General features: G+C 37.8%; 1 protein-coding gene across 1 annotated transcript in view; it reads right to left on the minus strand.

The window, feature by feature from the left end:
- Positions 1-1,203: 1,203 nt before the first annotated feature.
- Positions 1,204-24,171, minus strand: part of LOC122810855 (urea transporter 2-like) — a 1,084,839-nt gene continuing 1,061,871 nt past the window's right edge. The window contains exon 11 of the mRNA XM_044082408.1: positions 1,204-1,976. Within this exon, the coding sequence (XP_043938343.1) occupies positions 1,797-1,976 (180 nt within the window). The 3' untranslated portion in view covers positions 1,204-1,796. The remainder of the gene's footprint in view (positions 1,977-24,171) is intronic.

Below are 24,171 nucleotides of genomic sequence, written 5' to 3' on the forward strand. Positions count from 1 at the left end.
GCTTTGCAGCAAGTGAATGGAGAACAGAGAACTTTGTATAAGGGATGACCTTCCATGGACCCAGAAAATTACAGACTTATAAGACTGACCATCACTATATGCAAAGCCATAGAAAGTGTTCTCATAGAGTTAATCAATAAGAAAATAGGGAATCTCCAAACACTGGACCCATCTCAAGTTGTGATCTGTCAAAGGCTATCCATGTGTGCCCCACTTGGTGGACTTTTTCGCAAAGGACCCCAAAACAATGGATGAAAGTAAAGCAATGCACACCATTTACCTTGACCTGACCATGGGTTTAGACACAATGCCCCAGTCATGTATAGTAGAAATGTTAACTAAGAATAAACTCCTTCACCTCCACTGGACTGCCAACCACCTCAGAAATTGGACGCAGGATATTAAAAGAGGGAAAGCTACCGCCACAAAAAGGTCAGTCGCCAATGAGGTCCCCCAGGGTTTGGTGCTGATTGATGATCTGTTTGGCATCTACTTCTGAGATGTAATGCCTGGCATAATGTCAACGAGATAGTAAGCAGGAATGAAGAGTCCCTCTGAAGAATGAGGATCTTTAAAAGTTGTTAAACAAAATGTGTGTTAGAACAAAAGTATCTACGTGTGGCAGAGTGAATTTCTAGCAGCTTATAAAAGGTGTTTTACTTTCTGTTGCTGTTCTTTGTCAGCTAGCAATGTCCATTGAGTGAGACTTGATCGTAGCAGTGCATAGGGATGCTTAATAAAAGTCTAAGCATCCCAAGCACTGTTATAATCTAGTCTTGGGCTAAGTAATCGCTCAGCTTGTTTATCCTTTTCCAATATGTGAGCACAATCTTAGCACTCCATACAGTACAAAAATATTTGAGAACTAGATGTTGGAAGCAATGCAGTAGTACTAAAAGACATCACAAAATGCTGCCCTTGAAATCCCAAGACAGAAATGCATAAATAATTCAGACCATTCAAGCATGAATATCTTTATATATGCTAGTTTCCTAAAGCCTGCCATTGATACTGCTTTGTACTGGGACTCCTGCTTATCACTGCAACATTATATATCACAGTTGCATTCTTTATGCAGATTGCCACTGCACAACACCTTAGAATAACATAAGTGTTTAGGTGGCATCTGTAATGGCATTTTTGTTTGCAGTGTTATTTCTGATATATCCTGTATATTTATTTTTTAAACAAAGAAAATACAGCTTAAATTGAACAATAAGATCTCATTTATTGCAGAGATTTACAACAGAAAATGTTATCACCTTTTTCAAAATAGTAATAAAATGCACCTCATGTGAATTTTGTTTCAATATTAATTTACAAAGTAGACATGAATTAATCAGATCCAAAGAAAAAATACTGTGCTCTTATTCATTTTTCATTGCTGAACTAATTATATAAAATTTTTAAAAAAATTTGTTTAAAACATAATAAAAAAATCAGCCTTTTGGCTCTTTGTGTAGTAAAATGAAAATGTGCACTTAAACAAATATTTTCTTTGCAGACAGCGTCTTCCCTGAGGAAATGTTTTCTTTGCAGTAGCTCCTTGTGACACAGACTATTGAAAATAAGAATCTTAAGAGAAAAAAAAAATGTACAGGCTTCACCCAAGAAATTTGTTGCATAGTTACATGTGAACATTGAAACAAAAAAGTCCCACAATGCTAAAATGTGCTGCTTAAAAACCCTTGATACAGATGGCAGTGCAGTTCACACAGCCTGCCTGCACTGTTGAACTCTTTCATATTCCTTACTTTCACTTTTATGCAGTCTGCATTTTAAAACATTTCAGAGTGTTACACAGAATCATTGTTGTCTTCCTTTTCTTTTTTTATTTCTAAGTAATATTTGCGATTGGCTTCTGGGTATGTGACTTTGGAAAGTGGCAATTTGTAAATAGCCTTGTTGTTTGTTCTGAGTAACAGAAAGAGAAGCGCTGAGAAGCAAAATGGCCAGGTGAAGGAAGGCAATCCAAACTAAAAAAAAAAAATATTCATTAGTAATAAGGATTTTCATAGATTATATAACAAGTAATATATGTAGCCTATTATAAAAAGTGTTTTATAATTCTTGTATCTGACCCCATCATGTTTAGTAAAACACTGCATTCATCTTTCCACAACCCAATTTTTTTGCACAACTAGCAATTAATAAATAAATAGATAAATACAGCTCATTAGCCCTACATATGTTTATTGTTTCATCTTAGCTGAACTATTTTAACTTCATGTAATCACCCCCCATTGCAGTATTATGGGTTATATACCTTTAAATATTAAAACACTCACAGACAGGAAATGCATGTCATGTGGTACACTTCTTTCTTGAAGGCAGATACATTAAAGACGTCTTGGAAGCTGGTAAAATATCAAAGTTGTCAGAGTATTTCTGAGCATCTTGATAAACATTACAAATGTTCTATAATGTCAGAAATGAAAATATTCATTTTTTAAAATTGTTTACCATTTGGTATTATAGTCATGTGATTCATAGTTTAGGATTAGTTTGGTCTCTCAAAGTAGAGTCACCATTGTGTTTGAAAAAAGCACCTATCATGTTTCTTTCTTTCCAGCAAATTGTCATCTAAATGCAATTGCTAGTCATTCCATTACTGCAAGGCAGTTTCACAGACTGAAACCTGGAGCCAGAAATTCAATTTGTTCCTCACTGTGAGCACTAAAGTTAAAAAGCATGGAAATGCAATTTGCACATTTCTGCATATCTCAGGGGAAGTGACCTTGAAAGCATGTAATACTTTTTCTTTTCAAGAGTGGTATAAATAAAACAGCAGCAAAAATAAGGGTGAAATTCAAGAACTGTAAGGCTAGAAAAAAAATCTGTCATCTATTCAGAATTTATTTACAAAAAAACAAGGGTCAAGTGGAAATAATAGATGCGTATGTACAGAGCCTATAACAGTGAGTTTGGTGGATTACATGATTTGCTAGTAAGAGACAGAATAGTCTTCTTCTTCTTCTTTCGGCTTTTCCCGGTTAGGGGTCGCCACAGCGGATCATCTGTCCGCTCATGATTGGCAGTGGAGTTTCACGGTGTCGAGTTGCCAGCCTGGCGCCCAACCTTCCATAGAAGGCACACACATGCACACACTCACACCTAGGGCCAATTTAGAGTGTCCAATCCACCTACTGCATGTCTTTGGGATGTGGGAGGAAACCGGAGCACCTGGAGAAAACCCACGCAACCACAGGGAGGACATGTAGTCTGTGGTTTAAAAAAAAAACAGGGCAGGCTCTTATCAGATGCACAGGCTCTTAGATGCACACCTCACCTTATCTAGAGCCGAAGATTGTATGCATAGTGAGCAACATTAGAGATGTGCAATGCAAGGAATTAACTGAAGAAATGAATATGCATAAGATAAAATATTAGTCAAACAGTGTACAATTAAGCATAACAATGAAAATATAGTCACAATAATGATGAGAGTATCAAAGTATTCCATAGTCATGGCACTTTTGAAATTCAAAGTTAGTGGACTAAGTTTAGATATGAGCATGAAAGAAAAGTATGCAGCATTAAATACATTTTGTAGTTTTAAAAGAAAGAAACATTTGACAAAGATCTGTAAAAGAAGAAAGGGAGGCTTTCAAGAAGAATGGATATGCTATTGACCAAAATGTGAGAATTTGATATACTTCCATACTGTCTGATTTCATAAACTGGGTTCAAGTGAGTGTAATGTTTTGTCTGAAAATATATTCAAAGGGTATATTAGTTTTTTAAACACCTTTATTAAATTATCTTTTACGACACAGGCATACATACATTAATATAAAGGAAGATAAACCATATTAACATTTTTGTTTGCATACATTATATTGCATATACGCTTTCTTTCTTTATAATAATTATCATATAGTACATTACATAAAAGATATAATTCCTACCTTCCCTTAAACCTCATTCATTAAATTTAATGAGGGCTTTGTAGCTATGTTTCTCTCACTGAGAGTCCCATTGATTGAACATGCAATGCTTGTGAGTTATATGCATCCAAGTAGTATCATAAATGGGGAATAAAGCTTGATCTGTTCTTCTTTCTTCATCAGAGTGTGATTTCAGGGTTCCAGTAAGAGTAGCTCAATGTTTACACACCAAGTCAAGTAAAACTCATACTATATTAACAGCAGGTCACAAATAGCTTAAAGGAGCAAAAATGTAGCACATAGCTTTCATTGACTTAACTTCAACACATTTACTAGCTTTCACACTCTAAGGTGTCTCTTCAGGTAAGAGGACAGAACAACGTAAATGCTCCTACCACAACCACAAGTGTTGGAAAGAGACATGCTTATTTCTTTGATTCCCTTAGCTTAAGACCAGCTTGTATATTAGAAAGTCAGTTTAACCCAATGCTTTATCATCTCTTAATAAATGTATTAATGTAAATTAATACAATCCTGTAATAAGACATTTCAATTCCTCCAATTACATTCTCTTTCACTTCTTACAGTACTGCAAACTTCATGCATATGCATTATTTATTTCTAACATATGTTTATAAAGGGATCTTTTTGTTTATTTCCTCATTGGAGGCATCCGATCTACTATGAAATCCTTAAGTCTTACATCTGATGTTGATAAAAAGTTGGGTAGACATCATATGCAGATAAATATGTAAAAATAAAATGAGAAGAAATATTGTTGGAGTGTTTATTTTGTTTTGAATTTGTTAACTGGGGTAGAGCATTAATTCCACTGGACCAGTCTCAGCCCAGGGATACATGACATTATATAACATTACATCAGAGTCAAGGCAGTATGTGAAGGAGTGGTGGGCTCACATTAGGGGTTGGGAGCTGGCATAATGGAGGACAAATATGATAAGACAGGTTAAAAAGTACAGCAGTATTAATATTAGTAATTAACAGAAAATCAGCTGCTAAGAATGTTATATGAAGTCCTGCTGGGGGAGAGAAGAAGAAATGTTAAGAAATGATTGAGTCATTTAGGTAATGAAGCCAACATAGGTGTTGTTGTTTTGTTGCTTAGAAGGAGTCTAAATAGAACATTGAAGGAGTCTGGGGAAGGTGACTGACATGCACTAGTGGGTGAGTGAGTTCCACATTTGGGGGCCAAGGGAATGGAATGATTTGTCAGTGCAAGTGAGGGAGAAGTGTAGAATGCAAAGAAGAGTGGCACTGTCAGTATAAGCCACAAGTGTGAGGATCCTGTGGGTTATTTAACAGCAGTAAGGCAATGTATGGACTTGCAGTGGTCTCAGCTGAAAATTGTGTATAGTAGGTTACTGGAGAGGAAGGCGGCATGAAGTTTGATTAAAAGCTGGCCAATTTACTTTATGGCTAGTTAGTAAAGAGATTGCCTGTCTGCCTGTAACTGTTTTGACACAACAAATATGATTTTGAACAATTATGTTGTGAGAAGAAGTGTTTTCAATGACTGAAGTGTTGGGAAGACATTTCTTTGCCCAATGATGTTGGTCTTTCCTCAGTCAGTAGTTTGCTTGCTCTATAGTAGGAGTAAATATGGCAGTTGTTTTTTTTTTTTCAAAGTGTTGTGGGAAAGGCAGTGGTAGGATCAAGCCAAACAAGATACTTAAAAGATTTTAAAGCACCACCCACCATCAGGGTCGGTGAATTTCTATTCATCTTCGCAAAGGTGGAGTCACTAATTTGTTCTAAGGACCATTTCACTGGTTTTGTTGAAGGGGACTTTGTCAGGCCCCAGTACTGAGAAAACTCAGATTTGGGCAGTAGTCACATTTGGTGACTTGCAGATGATCTGGGAAGAAGAGACCGATTCCCAGATGATGATGTCGTTTGATTAAAGGATGATGTGCCTGATAACAGAGACAGGAAATTAAGAGCACTAATTGAATCCAACAAGGCCAATTACAATTTCAAGATAGCCTTACAGGCTAAAGGCAACAGCAAGGCCTTCTGCAGCTATGTCCAAAACCTCAGAGGTAAAAAGCAACAGTTTGCTGAACTTGTAGTAAGCAGTACCACTTTCAATGAGTAGAGAGATATAGCAAAGCTGCTACTGATAAAATTCAGCTCAAACATCAACTCCGACTCCCCCTGTCACCCCCTGGGAAATCTCTGCTAACAAACACCATAACTACTAGCAGGGAGCAGGTTATGGTGGTGCTTGCTAAGGCAAAAAACACAGCATCAGCAGGGCCTGACAATATCCCGAGTTGTTTCCTAAATAACCTGAAACATGACTTATCAGGATGGCTTGAGTCACTTTTCAACTTAAGCCTCAAAACAGGTTACATAGCAAGAGAATGGATGATGACAGTGGTTATACATTCACAAGGGTGAATCATCAACCAAATCCAGAAACCCATTAGTCTAACAATATGCAAAGTTGTGGAACAAATTATCATGGAAATGATCAACAAAGACTTTGGCAACCTGCAGAGAGTGGACCCATCTCAGTTTGGTTTTGACAGGGTAAAGGTTATGTCTACCAACCTAGTAGACTTTGAGAGGTTAACCAAGGCAATGGATAAGGGAATAATGGTGCATACTGCCTACCTATATGTGGTTAAGGCATCTGATACAATGCCGCACTCAGGTATTATAGGCAAACATACCAAACTAAGCCTAAATCCATACATAAGTAAATGGATTGCCAGTTGACTCACAGATAGGACCCAGGAAGTTGGGATTGGTGAGTCCACCTCCACCAACAGGCAGGTCACCTGAGGAGTACCACAGGGCTCTTCACTGGGCCCAGCCTGATTGGCATCTACTTCTTGGATGTGAAGGCTAATGTCAAGGGCCTCTCATCAAGTTCGTAGGCAACCACAAAATTGGGTGCTATCATAAATTCCTCCATGACACCAACATCCTGCAAGAAGGTCTAAAACAGAAATAATGACTGGTTCCAAAGCCATAGATTAAAACTCAGTGCAAAGAAGTGCATTATACTGCCTTTTGGGAAAACATCAGTTCAAGCAAATTACTCCAGTGGCATAACGCCCCCAAGACTTGACCTGGAGAACACATGTAGACAGTAATCTAGTCCTTGATCAACACATAGCTTGAGTGATAAGAAAATCATTCTACATTGCCCACCTTATAAGGATATGGCATCTATGTCCAAGGCAGTTATAGTACCACTCTACCCAGCTCTTATCAGACCCATAATTGAGTACAATATCCCCTTCAGCATACACCTGACTAGGCATATACAACATTTGGATCACCCACAGAGGTTCCTCACCAAGAGAATCCAGGGTATTAACACATTGTCCTATACAGATCACCTTGCAGCCATGTCTCTGTCTACTACAGGTTGTTTTGAGGTGATCTGTGCCTAGCATATAAGGCATCCTTTGATTCAGCCCTGATGGAACTTTTGCACATCTGCAAAATGAACAGCAACAGAAACATTAGATTCAGGGATTTAAACGTTGATTGAGACATAAATAGAACATTCTGTCTACCCCAGATGTGTCTCAAAGGATCTCTGTGCTCTGGAATAGGCTTACCATTCATGTGAAGCAGAGTCCATCCCTATCCCTCTTCAAATGTAGCCTTGACCATTGAAAGGGAAATCGTAAATTCATCCCAGGGTTGGCTCTTGTGTCTCCTATAGATAGAGGCCAAGAGTAAATATTCCCCAACTAACACACCCCCCCCATAACTTTTAGAAATCCCATAAGTAACATACCCCTCCAATTTAGATGCACATTTTACAAGGGGACGAAGTTGGATTGGCTTATGCAGCTAAGCTTATAATGTCCCTGGAACTCATTAGCCTGTTATATACCTATGAACATGTACTTATTTACAGTAGTAACAAAGGAATTAATAATGTTTAAAAAGAACAATGTCCTTAAACACAGCCTTTTTGAACTCCATAGAGAAAAGATTGGCTAGATGACTGTGTGTGAATGTACACCATTTTAAAGTACCTGTTTTGTAAGAAGTCAGAGAAACCCTCCAGAAGAGTGAAGATGAGGCTGTACAGAGGAAGTTCCTTGGTGAGTCAGAAGGATGTACATTGCATAGTATGGGGTGAGAGAGAGCCATTGGGAGGCCGCCATCATGGAATGCAGCCATAACAGCTGCTTGTGCCCACACAAGCATCCTGACATCTGAGGACACTTCTATAGGACTCAGTCCTATATCTCATAATGAAGTAAGGACATGTATATTCACAAATACTGCCTGTGCCCTTCTGTCCCCATCTGTATATTCCTTCACACATTGACAAGAGCTGCAATCACAAACTTGCATAGCTACAACCCATGATTTATTTATTTATTTGTTCATTAATTTTATTTTATTTTATTTTATATTTGTTTACTGCGAAAGTCCAACTGGTCAAGAAGTCTGTTTTCAGGAGGCTCCAGGGAGAAAAGCTCCACAATAACGCATGTAAGAGCACTTTTTTGCCACCAAAGAGCTTTGACAACACATGATGTTCATAACTAGATCACTGCTGCATTAGCCTAAGCTATATGGAATGTCCTGCCCAGGATCAGGCCAGCCAGCCAATGTCAAAAGGATAGGCACCTTACGAGTGCCCTAGCCACTGCCATGTGCATGGAAACTATAAAGGGCACCAAAACTTCACAACATTTTTGCCACCAATGAGCTTCGGGTGATGTGTTGCCAAGCACTTCAGCAAGGCTGGGCAGACAAGTTTACTGCTGGGGATTACCTTCCACATGTATGTTTTCAGAGAAAAATAATTTTGATTTCTTAAGTAAGCCTTAAGTAGGAAATTTCAACCCTTTTGAACTATTGTTATGCTTTATCTCAAATCTTTGACAGGTTTCTTTGAGATACTTTTTATTTTTTTGTGAAAAAATATGTATTTAAGAGAAAATAACAAACCTGAGGGGAGGGGGCTTAGATATCATCATCATTAAGCGGTCTGTGGTAATTTTTGCCACGAAAAGTTATTTTCCTGGAAGTTAGCTTACCTACTTTTTCTGAGCTCCATTAAGTTATCAGACACCTTTTCCTCATCATAAGCCAGTCCTCAGTCCCTTTGGGAGTTCTCTAACTTATTTTTTTGTGGTGAAAACTGTACTGTGTATGCATAGACTTGTGAATAACCAGGACAAGTGTGTTGAATGACTGCCATTAAAACATTTTACATCAAAAACTGCATTTTTAGTTAGGAGATATCACACTGAATATCTTTGGCTCCCCTATCCACCTGTAAGACTCCTATCACAACTGCGACATGGACCAGGGTCCTAGTAATATTATCGAACCCTCTCCCAGATGCAACAAGAATACATTTCCCAGAGAAGGTTTGGTCTATAGGCCAACTTTTTCCTTATCTCAGTTGTGAAGATATGTGAAGGCTGCCAGCTCAGCTAGATAGGATTTTGTAGATAATTCTATCATTTGTAAATATTAATATGAGCCACAGGCTTGTTCTCTTAAATGTAAAAATTGGTGTTAAATGTGGAACTTCAAAAATATAACAACAGTGCACTCTGCTGTAGGAAAGCTGATAAGTCAAGCCTTGTATAATTGTTTGATCACAAAACGCAGAGCCGAGATGTCTGGATGAAGGAATCCTTGCTTTTGTTTTGAGACTAATAACACCAGTGAGGGGCGTCCACATAGGGAAGGATAACAAATACATGCACAGTAAAGTACAATTTCCCTCAAGAGCACATAGAGATCACAGTCAGTCTGGGGTTGGTCTGTCCCTTTTGCTCCAGATCCCCAATAAGACTCCGAGTCCCCACTGGCACAGCTATAGGGTCCAGATCTCAGCCTAATGGTCAAGCTAAAACCTCCAGAATCCTCTCTGTCCAACCAGTGCTTCATGTCCCTGCCCAAGTAGCTGACATGCACACACACGTTTTGGGATATGAGTTATATACAAACACACAGACACTACTGGGGAAGGCTGGCACAGGTTCTCTAGCTGTGCCCATTTTACCCAGACTATATGGTAGTACCACTTGCCACCAGCCTCTAATATCAGCCACTAATAAGGCCCTTATCAAAGGGTGTCCAATTATTACTATGCAATATTATTATCCAAATGGTAAGTGTGACTGAACAGCAAAGCTTATTGAAGTGACTTGTACAGTATCACTATATACATGCAATGTACTCTAGAGCTTAAATTATCTCTACACAAAACAGCCATAGTTGAAAGGTTTAAAAATATTTAATAATAAATAATAAAAACACAAGACAATACTTCTTACTACACAGTGCTAGCCAAGAGTTCAGAGATCACAGAGAAATACTTAAAATAATACAGTAGAAAAGTTCTGGCATCAATACAGAAAAAAAACTAATCTAATCATCCCATTTCTTAGCTATATCTAAGAGAAAACACAGTTCTAAAATAAATATACATGTAGTTCATAGGCAGAGTGCTGGTAATGTTGGATGTTCTCAAGACAAATGCAAAATGCTCTGAGTCTCTCTGTCCTTAAATTGATAAACAGTACCACTGACTCATTTAAGATTACATCATTATTTTCTATGTCCTGGGCTAACAGAAGCTCAGAGGGTAACAGCCATTTTGATGTTACACCTAGTCAGGAAGCTACAGCAATAAAAGACATTTCTTTACATGCAAATTCTAGCAATTAATTCTGTCTCAAAACAAAAGCAAGAATTCCTTCATCCAGACATCTCGGCTCTGGGTTTTGTGATCAAACAATTATACAATGCTTGACTTATTAGGTTTCCTACAGCCGAATGCACTGTTGTCACATTTTTGCAGTTCCACATTCAACACCATTTTCTTCAATTTAAGAGAACAAGCATGTGTCTTATATTAATATTTACAAATTACAGAATTATCTACAAAATTTTATCTAGCTAGGCTGTCAGCTTTCACATATCTTCACATCAAGTCACTGCTGGTTGACTGTTGTGGCCATCAGTTGTTCCTCAGAATGGTGTCTTTTTCTCTTGGTTTGTCTTGTGTTGTTCCTCATGATGCCACTGACTGTGATGCTGAAAAGAGCTTGTCTTCAGATTCCCCTCCATAAGAATGTTTTTTTCTGATAATATTATGGCTTGAGAAGTAAGACCATTTTAACCATTCTGAGAAGGCTTTGTGGAAGATAGCAAGGAATGCTTCTTCCCTTAGTTGATCTGAGGAGCATCTTCTCCAAAATAGGACCATCTGATTAGCCACCTGTTTTCTAGGGGGTCTCTTAAGAAAGGAAACATATCTAGACATTTTTCCTCTCCCAAAGCACATGCCTGGCTGGTTTTGGCAAAAGGGTTAAAGATAACCTTTCATATTTTGAAAGATGATTATCCTCCTCAAAAAAGATTCAAATACTGATTACCAGTCTGAGGGACAGTAATGAGGTTGGAACTGTGCTTCTCATTTTCCCTGTTTACAGGATGGAGAACCTGACACTAAAGAGAGCACATTTTAAAATTCCCCTCCTGAAGAATGATATTTTTCTGATAATACTTCCAGAAGGAAGGAGTTCTTTCAAAAGAAAGATGATATGATGGAATCACAGAAAAATATGATTTATTATAGGTAGATTTGCCTCAGACTCTAGCTGTCCCTTTTGTTTTGCCAACCTTGGAGTATACCTTTTGGCAGCCTGCATCTTTTCTGGCAATAAATCATCTGTTCCTGAAAAATCGTATAAGCAGTAGTAGGTGCCTTAATCCCATAAGTTTCTTCTTCTTCTTTTTCTATTTTTTATTTAAATCCTAGAGCAAAGCAGATCCTGCAGTAATTTCCTTGTCAAAGTCAGCATCTTCCAATTTTTTTAGCTGCCAGCTTTAACTCTTCTGACAAACTGGGAAAGGCTTTTGATAAGTTTGTGAAAAATGTTTTTCTTCTTTCACCTGGCTTCTTATGATAGTTAAGGAATTTAATTGTTCTTCTCTCTCCTTCAGATGCTAAAGCATTAATGAATTATGTGGTATCTGCAAGATCTCAGGAAATCAAATTTCCTTTGATGTGAATTTATAACACAGCTGATGTTGTTTCGAGAGCTGCTGTTGCCAATGGCTCTGTTTTCAGAAGTTTTGCTTGGTCACACTCTCAAAATTTACCAGAGGATGTTAAAAATTTAATTTTTAATGATATCCTAGATAAAGAAGTGTTCTTTATGCTATTCACCTTGTTGACACAGACTCCATGGCCAAGCTTGAATCCAACAAAATCATCAAGTTTGCGGATGATAAAACTGTCATAGGTCTTGTCAGAAATGGTGAGAAAAACAGCCTACATAGATGAAGTGGAGCAGCTGATAGGCTGGTGCAACAGCAACGATCTGGCCTTAAATGTAAGTAACAGCAAAGAATTAATAGTGGACTTCAAGAGGACTCAGGAGATATACTAACCTCTGGAAATTAAGAGGTGGCAGTGGAAAGAGTCAAAAACACTGGGTTACTGGGGGTACACATCTCAGATGAGATGAACTATCCTGGTCGACTCATATTAGCCACACAGTGAAGAAGGCACAACAATGTCTGCACTTCTTCTGCAAACTGAGGAAGGCAAACCTGTCTCAGTCCATCTTCAAATCCTACTACAGGGGGATCATCAAGAGCATCCTCTCAAATAACATCATAGATTGGTATGGACTGCAAAGCTTCTGAATGCAAGGCTCTCCTGAGGGTAGTGAGGACAGAAAAAAAAGTCATTGGTTCCTCGCTCCCATCCATGGATGATATACATGAGATTTGGTGTGTGGGAAGAGCTACGAAGATAATCAATGATCCCACTCACCCTGCCCATGGCATGTACTTCTGCTTTTCCTCAGGCAGGTGGTATTGCAGCTTACACTGCAAAACATCTAGACTGAATACAGAGGTGCCCAAAGCTGTTGAGGACTGGGGGGGGGGTGAGAGTGGCACTTAGTGATCTAAAATGACAATTTTTTAAAACTATTTATTACCACAACCTAATTTCACTTGGAGGACATTTTAAGCTTAGCCAATTTCTCTTCTGGTGCTTGAATTAACATTTCCTGATTGGTCTTACCTATCCCATGGCTGATGATTGTATATTAGCACTAGTGAGAATAAATGTAATCATATTCTACATAATTTGAGGGGACCTATATAAGGGATGCAGCATTTAGGAACTGCCTCTATGCATTAGTGACAAAAGGGGCAATCCTGGAGTACATTTTCTATTACTCATCCTTAGATCCAAGTTGCATTTTAATATAGACAGGGATGAGGTTTGTTTTACTAAAATGGATAGTCTGTTCTGGAACAGCGGTAGCCTCTGTGATATATCCATCTCTCCATAACATTCAGTTTAGATACCTGGACTGAGTATTTCTGATGCCATTTGACTTGCGGATGTTCAGTAGGTCCATTTGTATTAGGTCGGAGGATGCCTTGTATGCCAGATACATCACCTCTAAGCACTCTGTAGGATACTGAGCATAGTGATAAATCTTTGAGGTGGTCCATGCAAGACCTATGATTTAGGACTTGTATCCTTTTAGTAAGGTATCTCAGTGGGAATTCCAATTGTTGCATGGGTTTGCACAGATACATGACAAAGTGGGCATTATATAAAATGATTGACCTAATGAGGGCTTTGTAAAGTGGGACAATAACATCTCTAGATCTAGTCAAAATCAATTTGTTTATAAGCTGTGCAATATAGAAAGACTTTGTTATGACTATGGGCACATATTGGTCAAAAGTTAGGTCACTGTACATACAAGTTTCCAAATGCCAAACAACTGGGTCAGTTCTCAGGAGGCATTGTCAGTTTGACAGTTCCCTGGAGTAGATGACTTCTCAAAGGATACAATAATGTATTTCTTGGAGTTTAGTTTCAATTCATGATTCTGGCATCAGTTATTGTTTGGGACAAATCTTCCTGCATGATGGCTAAGTCATTTGGGGATTCAATAACAGCTCCTAGCTTGTAGTCATCTCAAACTTAATTGGCCAAAGCCCTTTGGTATTTCCTTCTACTTTTGAGATGTATATGCCAAACAGAAAATGCCTCAGCACCAAACCCTGGGGGACTTCATTGTTGACTGATCTCTTCCACTATTCTGATCTTCTGCATCCTGTGAGCAAGCATACATGTATGTATTCTTTGATTCACCTTCCTGTTTGTATTAACCTGACTGTATTAAATTATATTCCTTGTGTAATACAGCACCACTTGTTAGACTGGGTTTTAAATTTGTAGTTTGGAACAGTCTCCTAGTAAGCAATTGCACAAAATGTATGAACCAATAATGACAAAACTACCCATTTCAGAAAATTTCATAAAAGGCCACTCAAATGTCTGTCATTACAATGCACTAATATCAGTAAATATGTAAAATCTCTGGAGAAGTAATTCATCTAAATAATTCCACATTAAAGGGATCTGTAACTAATGAAGAGGTTGCTGCTAGCAAACAACTTTATATTTCATTGTTTCAACTACAAATAAATTGCCTGTTGCCCTTGAAGGATAAATTGCCTATGCTATATTAAAAAAAAATGATAAGCTAGTGATTTTGCAATGGGGAATGGATGGCAAACAGATAACAGAAACATAGTTACTGGGTAACTCCTCCAAAGGAGGACATTCATAGGACTTCAGCATTCACTCCCTTTAAAGTACAACACAGTACAATATCAGCGATCCATCTGCATACTGTATACTACTTGTGCTACTAACAATGCAAGCAACTTAGCATAAGTAGCTCTAAACTTCTCTTCCCCTGAAGGTCTCAGCTTCTTGTAAAATCCATTTGACGCTCAACTAAATCTCTCAACTTCACAGCACAAGAAATCTATAAAAAAAAAACAAAATTTATTTGGGGGGGCAAATGCCCAAAACCAGGGACACGTTTTAAATATTGCTTGTATAATCTTAGAAGGTTGCTAAAATAAAGTGTTTTGTGTTACCATGTGTTTACTGAAAGATAGGAAGACTAAAACTTAAAGGGCTAACATTATTTAGTGAATTCAGTTCTCACTGATTTGCCAGAAAACTACAAATTTTAAGAGGAGCAGACCAAAAGTATGAGCCAAATATTCTGTGAAAATGGGTCTATATCACATTATCGAAATTCCAAAATATCGAACAGCATAAGCTCGACCTTGGAATCTGAAAATGTGATATACTTGAACGCTCAGAACAGCGAATTTTTTCCCTTGGAAAAAAATTGCTGTTCCTAGAATACACACACACATCACAAGTGCACCAAAATTCATAATCCACACATACACACTTCACAGAACCCTACACTAAACTGTACATATACTACAAGCTATCCACTTACCTTAACCTAACCCTAAGGTCCCTAACTATCTCACACTCACCTTACCTGCTCCCTGACCCTAAGGTCTCTAACTATCACACACTCTCCTTACACGCTTCCTATCCCTAAGGTCCCTAACTATCACACACTCACCTTACCTCGGTCCGTTCGCACACTTACCTTAACCCGGTCCGTCACATTCGCACCACAATCGAGGAAATGGTGAAGCCACAGAAACGGCCCACCGTATACTTTCCCTAGGAAAATATTCAGTGTTCTGCAGCTTCGCTATTTCAAGCATTCGCTGAATAGGGGTCAATATTATAACATTCAAATTTTTAAGACTTTGATGTTATAAAATAGACCCATGAAAATCCGGACAGTTGAGAGTTATGGACTCAACTCTCTGAATCACAGGTAGTGGTGTTGGTAGAGAATTCAGGCTCTTGTTTGAGCCTGAGTAACACACACACACACACACACACACACACACACACACACACACACACACACACACACACACACACCTTGACTCTGTGCTCTGTAACACAGAGCAATAAGAGAACAAGAACAGCTAGTTTAACTTCCGCGCACGAATCCACATTAGCATGAAAACTCCACTTCATTCCGACAGGTCTTGCAGCTGTAAAAGTGGAAGGGCTTCCCCTTCCTCTGGCTCTATGGTTCCAGCACCCATGACTGAACAGGAGCTTCTTCCCTCTATCCATAAGGCTGCTGAACTTGAATGCCAGGCATGACAGTGAATAATCAGATCAATATGCCAGTTGCTGCAAAGTATCATCTATAGTAAACAATCTGGCAAATTATTTGAATAACTGGTACAGTTTGCCTGATTTCTTATGCTATTACTTCTTGAATGTGCAATAGTCAGCAGTGAGTCACCACTCCATGCATATGCAATATGAACTTCAGAATATATAAAGTGCAATATTCTAAACTATCACAATGTGAAGTCATAGTCTTGCAATACCTACTAGTATAATATTGTGTAATGTCTTCCTGTCCAAATGTGGTAATTTATTGTGTTGTTAATATTTTAACTACTACTGTTTGTGCATTAGTCTTACTGTCATTCAAACTATGCATTCATCATTATGTCTTGCACAGGGACCAAGGCAAAATAATTTCATTCAGCTTGCATGGCTGTGCATTTATTTATTTATTGATTGATTTTACATTTGTTTACCGGGAAGGTCCAACCGGACAGAGCTGTCCATTTTCAGAGGAGACCCGGGGAGAAAAGTTCCAGAACAATTGCTAACATGCTATACATAAGATATTTACACATTCAGTTATAAAAATATAGCAGACAATAACATATGATTACATAAGATATTCACATAAGCATAGTGGTTTAGGCATACAATTAAAAGTATAGCTGGTAGTAACATTTGATTGTTCATACATTATGTTTAGTAGAGATAATCTTGAAGATGCACTGAAGATAAGACAAGAAAGGAAAAAACTAAAAAAAGGAGGAGAATATAGACAAGTTCATATGAGGTGCATTGACAATTTAGGGGAAAGATGTTCAACTTAGTCTAGGGGTGAGTTAGTGGGTAAAGATGAGGCAGTGGGGAGTACAATAAAGACTACTTTGACTTTGATCTGCAGAGGTCTTAAAGGGATTTGATGAAAAGGGAAAGTTAATTCAGGCATTTACCCAGAAATTTCCACCTTCCTTTCCTAAACATAACAGAATAATTTCTTCCAGTTCAGGTTTCTATTTTAGGAAACAGAACAAGAGTATCCATCAAAGTTCAAGCAAGCACAGTGTTAAATATAGTGGCAGGAAGGTTCATAAAAGAAAGGCAGATTCTCCTAGAACTAAGGACAACCTAAAAAACAAGCTAGATGTCTCCTCTCCATACTGGTAATCACATAAATCCATTCTGCTGTGACACTAGATATCTTCCTCCAGTTTAGTTTTGAAATAATCATTCCAAAATGTTACAGCTGGCAGTGGGACTACCTTCCTTATGTTCAAGAGATTCCTCCACATCCTTCCAATCAAATTGCCATGTTCCCTCCTGTTCTGAATCAGATGTTGCTTCAGGGGGCTAATAGAACCTATTCCTTCAGATCAAATAGGAAAAAAGATTTTATTCAATAATTTCTGGAGCAAAAGAAAGAAAACCTGGAGACCTGTCTTAGATCTTTCTTTTGTAATCCTTCTCATCATAGTTCCAAAATTCAAAATGCTTTCTCTACAGTCTCCTTACCCCTCATTCTTCCTCCCAGTTTTCTGGTAACTATGGATTTAAAATATTATACCATCACATTTCAGTTAATTTTACCTTTTTTTTTTTTTTTTTGCTTTTCTCTGTATCTAGCTCGCATTATCAGTTTGCTGTTTTACCCTTTGGGTTATCTATAAGCTCCAAGAGTGTTTACAAAGTGTTTGGCTCCTGTAACAGTATATTGTAGGTTGCATGGCACCTGCATTTTCCCTAATTTTAACAGCTTGTCAAGAATTGCTGTCCTAGCTGGTAAACCTATTTCTCAGAGTATGATTTCAGGTGAAGAAAGTAAAATATTCTCTCATTCCTTCTCACAAGATGTTTTGACCTGTTATTCTCATGATTCCCTTGGCCAGACTTCACATGAGAAAGATTCAATGATTTATCAAATCAGTGTGGACTCAACACTAGCATCCTCTATCATTTCAATTTCCAGTGCAGGAGGTCATAAAAAGGGAGTTAAATAATTCTGTCTGTAATAGATGCTTCAGACTTTGCTTGGGGAGTTGTGCCCAAGGGAGTGAAAGTGCAGGGTCTGTGGATCAAACAAAATATATAAATGTCAGGGAGATGATGGCTCTATTAAATGCTTTAAAATCTCTGAACCATCTTTAGACTAAGGGCCCTCCATTAGCAATCACAAGTAATACCACAGTAATATGGTACGTAAACAGGCAAGGCGGGGGACCAGATCCTACCCTTTTTGCAGATGATCTAGCATGAACTCAGTTCAATTTGCCCCACCATGGTACATTAATTCCATTAGAGAAAAAACATTGTGGCAGACAATCTAAGCAGGACCCAGACAAATCCCTGTGAACAGAAGTTGCACCAATGGGTATTCCAAGAATTGATCCATTTGTGGGGAACACCTCAAGACCACCTGTTTGCCTACAGTCAAAACAGGCATTTAAAGAAATTTTGCTCTATGCGTCCTTGCAGGTAGGCCTGAAAGACAGATGTCTTTTCATATCCATGAATGTGGAATGTTTCTGTATATTTTTTCAACCCTTTCCTTTAATAACCAGAGTGCTTCTCAAGATTTAGAATAATTCAGATAATTCTGGCGACTCCTTTTTGGCACAGGCAGTAGTGCTCCTCCCTCCTTTTGAAACTGACCAAGGGCAACTACCACAAGCTTCCTCACAGGACAGGGGGAGTTTGATACACCCCAACCTAAACTGACTAGATAAAAAATCCTTATAAGTTTTAGGCATCTATCTGTTGGGGACATGCAGTAGGCATTAAAGGAGACAAAGAAAGCTGCTATTAGAAAATCGTATATATAGGCAAGTGGAAAATATTTTTCAGTTTGTGCCATCTCAAGAACCTGAATCTTTTTATGTCTTAGACTACAGTGATTCTATAGTATTTTTGTGAGTTACCATACTCTGGCCATTCTTATACTCATCTCTCAGTTATTTTATTTGCCTTTTGTTTCTAGGTGTTTCTGACTGGATTTACTCAGAAATTAATTTTCATTGAAGGCCCAGGAAGAAAAGCTCCACTGTATTACATTTTTAAATAGACGTTCAGTAATTGCATGCACAGATATTACTTAATATACATTAACAATTACACATATGTTTGCTAATTAGATTGCATTCATATGAAATTAGCTATTATGCATTGATCATTTGATGAGGTGTATTAGTGGGCTTATCAAATAGATAACAGATCTTGTGGTTAATGTTAAGAAATACAAAGTAACTGAATTAAGGGAAAAACACTGGTACGGTAGAAACGTTCAATACTGTAGCTAAGATGTGAAGTATTAAGCAGATCCAGAGACTATTATATATAGTCATCTAAGGCTTATATTAGAAGTAAAGAGACATAAGAAAAGCAGTGTCACAAATTATGTATATGGCTAGGGGTTTCTATTAAAACTGTTCAGGTATTGGTGAAGACTGGTTCTGGGGTATCTATGATCACAGCTAGTTGTTTTATAAGTTCACTTGTTCTATCATGGTGTTGGCACCGACAATAGTGATTGTGATTGTCTTTGGCTTCAGTAGCTATTTTCACCTCAAATTTGGCTTTGGTGTATTTTATTAATGAGAATTTAAATTGTCCTTTGGATAGAGATTTTCTGTTTGGTCCCTCTGTTGTGGATGTTACCAAAACATATAATGAGAGAAGTAAGCTGATTCATGGAGAATCTCTAAGAGTTTCAGCCCTCCTTTTCCAAAGGAATTTGCAAACCCCTTAACCAGTTTTGTCAATAATTAAATTAAACACTCTCAAAATTCTGCAAATAGACATGACAACAGGGTTTCAAAAAGAACGCCCTCCCCCTCCAAAAAAAAAAAAAAAAAAAAAGACAAGGACAGTCCAACAAGTCAGAATTACTATTTAGGGGATTTTGCTCCCCCGTCACCCCAACCTTGACAAACCCTTTTCCATTCCAGAAAGTCTGAATCTCCACTTGTCTCTTTGGCAACAGATAATTTCAGGCTAATGGATTCTGAAAATTATTCATCACGGTTAAAGGTAGCAGTAGAGGAAATTCCTCCTTTCCAACTGGTAATTCTTCATTCACCAGATCAGAGTCCTTTTATTTTCCCCTGCCCTTTAACCCATTTCATGGAGGGATAGAGCCAGTTCCGCCTTCTCAAGTTGGGAAAGGTTTTTATTCAAAGATGTTTTTGGTGCCAAAGAATGAAAATACATCAAGACATGGTCTGAATCTTTTTTCCTAAACCCATTTGTGATAGTCCCAAGTTAAAAATGCAGTCATTTCACAACCTGTTATGCTTTTGTCCTGATGTAAGTTTTCTGGTGACACTAGATTTAAAAGATGCTCATCATTACATCCCTTTTCATCCAGACTTCAGGGATTTAAGGATGTGTGTGTCTTGATTATATCATCAGTTCTATACCTTATCCTTTGGATTATCCACTGCGCCAAAAGTGTTGACACAGTGTCTTAGCTCCAGTTATTGTTCGTTTCAGGCTACAGGATATGTTGAAGGAAGTTATTGATTAAGAAAGGAAAACAAAAGCTTGATTAGACTCCTGGTTTATGGATGACTGTACTGTCTGTAGAAAGTGAGTATTGAATTGGTTGGGCATGCTATCATTTAGTTTTTGTATGTATAGCCTTGTCTTGGTAACTTGTCATGAATTTACCAGTGTATAGACTGAGTCCAGAAGCAATTTTGGATTATTAGTTTGTATATTCTGATTACAAACTAATAATCCAAAATTGCTTCTGGACTCAGTCTATACACTGGTAAATTCATGACAAGCTACCAAGACAAGACTACACATACAAAAACTAAATGATAGCATGCCAATTTTGATTACTGCGGTGGTGGTGCTGCAGTAGCATTGTCACCTCACAGTAAGATGTTGTCCTGTTCGATTCTCAGATAGAGCGTCTTCTATGTGAAGACATGCGTGAATGGGCATGCCTTCGTTGAAGGTTGTGCATCAGGGCCAGCAACTCGACACGTAAAAATCTACTGCCAATAATTAGTGGACTGGAGTTCCGCTGTGGCGACCCCTAACCGGGAAAAGCCGAAAGACACAACAACAAGTTTGTATATTTTGATTGTCTCACTAATATGTTATTTTTTTTGTTCCTGTGCTAATAACATATGAACAGTTTTATTTAATTTTTTGTCCAAACATTTATTTCAGGCTTTTTCTGTTTATTGTGTTTAGTTGCCAAGGATAGCCATGGGGCAGGTTGGCTTTGTCTCTTTTTATTCTGAGGGATGCTAGGGTGAATATAGTGTGTACATTGGTTCATAGGTGGTTACTATAGCAATAACCCATGCCTGGGTGTGGGTAATGCAGAATTTAACCACGGTTGGCGTGGTTTGGTCCCAAGGGCGAAGCCCGAGGGACCAAACAAAGACAACCGTGGTTAAATCCCGCATTACCCACACCCAGGCGTGGGTTATTGCTATTATACTATGACATTATTTAAGAAAAGAAACAATTACTTTTCTTAAATAATGGCATTGTATAATGCCTCTTTGCTGCCCTTCCGCAGCTGTCTGGCATCCGCGGCAGTTCTGATGTACTGCGCATGCCTACACAGTACATCAGAGCTGTGGCCAAAAGCAATGGAGAAAGCAACATCTCCGTTGCTTTTTTACTGTTTCGCTATGTTAAATGGGTTTAACATAGCGAGACAGCTTTAAAATAAGCAACGATCTTGCTTTCTCTGTTGCTTTTTTTTTTTAAACCTGTCTCGCTATGTTAAATGGGTTTAACATAGCGAGACAGCTTTAAAAAAAGCAACGGAGATCTCAGCGTGCACGTTTTGGAATATTAATAGGGGGTCATGGTATAATAGACTATCACCCCAGCAGTCATTTAAACCTGACCATGCTTACCATAAATTACCAAAATGTTGCTGATGTATCTACCCCAAGGAATTCTGAGTTATGATATATATTTTGTACACCTCAAACATTCACAGGCTGCCCCTGTCCATTACAGATATAGGTAAATTTGTGATTTCTGTTCCATTCATCCAAGTTGCATTTGAATATGGTTAAGGATGGGCTTTCCTTCACATGAATGAGAAGCCTATTATGGAGAAGGGGTAATCTTTCAGACACAGACCTGCCCCTCCAACTTGTCCTGTTTATGTCACTGACAAGGTTTAGGTCGTTAAAAAGAGTATTTATGATATTAATATTTGTTTTGAAAATATGCTACTTGTTTTGAAAATATGCAAAAAACAATCATTGTAGGATCAGAGGATACTTTATAGGCTAAGCATAGATTGCCATGCATCATGATGTAGGAGACAGACTTCAGGATTAGGGCTTTGAAACGGTCCACATAGGACTTATTTACTCCCTGTATTCTTTTTGTGAGGCACCTCTAAGGCCTCTCAAGCTGTTGTTTCAAGTGCTTGATCAAGGTAGGCAGTGTGCACTGTTTTGCCCTCATCCATAGCTTCAAAAAACTAGGAAGATTTTATTGAACTCAATGATGGCATCACCCGCTTTGGAAGTGTTTAGTGACACTCAGTTAAGGAAATGCACTGTAAAAAAACATACTGCTTTTCATAAAGTCACACATCAGGTTGTAATGTGTTTTGGGGCTTTTGCTTCTATAATTTATAGCTTAGATTGGTAAGTGATCACTTAGGCTGCTGACATAGTGCCATGAGATAATATTTTATGTGGAGAGGATATTAGGATTCAGTTGAGGGTTGATTGGCTGATATCAGCTTTGTTATATCTAGCTGTTATGATTATAAGTTGGGTGAACAAGCACAGATGTATATTATTGGCTGGATTGTATCGTTTGTCATTCCATATTAACATGACCCAACATTATTGTTTATTGAGAGATTTTTAAGGAGGCCTAAAACATTGTTAAAGGGAGGAGTGTATATATATATATATATATATATATACATATATATACATACACATTTTACATATCGATACATTGATGGTATATATACATGTGTATATGTATGTATATATATATATATATATATATATATATATATATATAAATATATATATGTATATAAAATATAAAGTAATCTGTTGTGTGTATATGTATTATCACCATGATTGTGATCGTCTTGTGAGTGTTCAGTTTTAGCATGATTACTAGGATTCCCAAGTTACAGAAAGTTAACAGGGTATAAGGGAAAAGGAAGAAATATGGTGTGTTTTTATAGAAATAGTGAAATTGCCAGCTGCTTTTGTTTGTTTATTCTGTCTAATCAGATAATGTTAGAGCCTGCCAGGTGAAGTTTTTCATTTTTTTTTTTCTGGATAGAGCCAGATTTCTGCAGCAACTAAAATATGTTGTATATATGATACTATCCATTTATACACTTCAGGAAGTTTGTTATAAATACTTCACAAGTTGGTATGCTATATGTAAAGGTCAGGTGGTAATGATACAGGAGCTGCTGGGATATGCTGTTTTGTGCCTGAATATGCTGAATCAAGCCTGGGTTTGGGTAAATGTTACTGCTGTTAGTATGATGGGGGTCTATATTATGTCAGCAAAATGGCATTACAGAGAATGCCATTTTGCTGACACATATAACCCCCAAAACACAACATACCACTTAAAACATTGCAAAGTGGGGGGTTGTACCCCCAACACCCCCCTAACTAAATATGCCATCTCTGAGATCGCAATACAGCCAGGTAAAGGGCAATGTCATGGCTCAGGCCAAGCAATTTCTTTCCCTGGGAATGAAATCATTGACCTGAGCTTTTGTTCTTTTCCGATTTTGGTCTATATGTGTCGTTGAAACAGCATTCCCTGTAATGCCATTTCGCTGAAATAATATAGACCCCTGTGATGGTACAGGTAGAGACATGTTTGCTTGATGTTATGTTTAATACCCAATCCGTGAGTAAATTTCATTGAAGTGGATAATTGTACATGAGCAGAAGGATATACAAGCATTGATACAGATAGGGTGTGATTGAGAAATGAGGTCAGAGGCAGTTTGCGTGGAGGACAGAATACTAAAATTTTGTTGGAATTATAAGGGTAATGGATGCTGGTTGGATGTTAAGCATGCAAGCAGGAGAAGTAGTAATAGTATGAGGAATTGTAGGAAAAATGCATTGTTTCTGAAATTTAAGAAATAGGTGTGAAGGACAGTGCATAAGGAGGTAATTAAGATAATAAATAGAGAGGGTTTATTTGTGAAATATAGAAGTTGAAGTGTAGAATAATAATAGACTGTTGTTTCTATAGGTATATAGGTGA

The sequence above is a fragment of the Protopterus annectens genome, chromosome 1.part1, assembly GCF_019279795.1.
Source record: "Protopterus annectens isolate FY-2018-M chromosome 1.part1, PAN1.0, whole genome shotgun sequence".
NCBI lineage: Eukaryota > Metazoa > Chordata > Ceratodontiformes > Protopteridae > Protopterus > Protopterus annectens.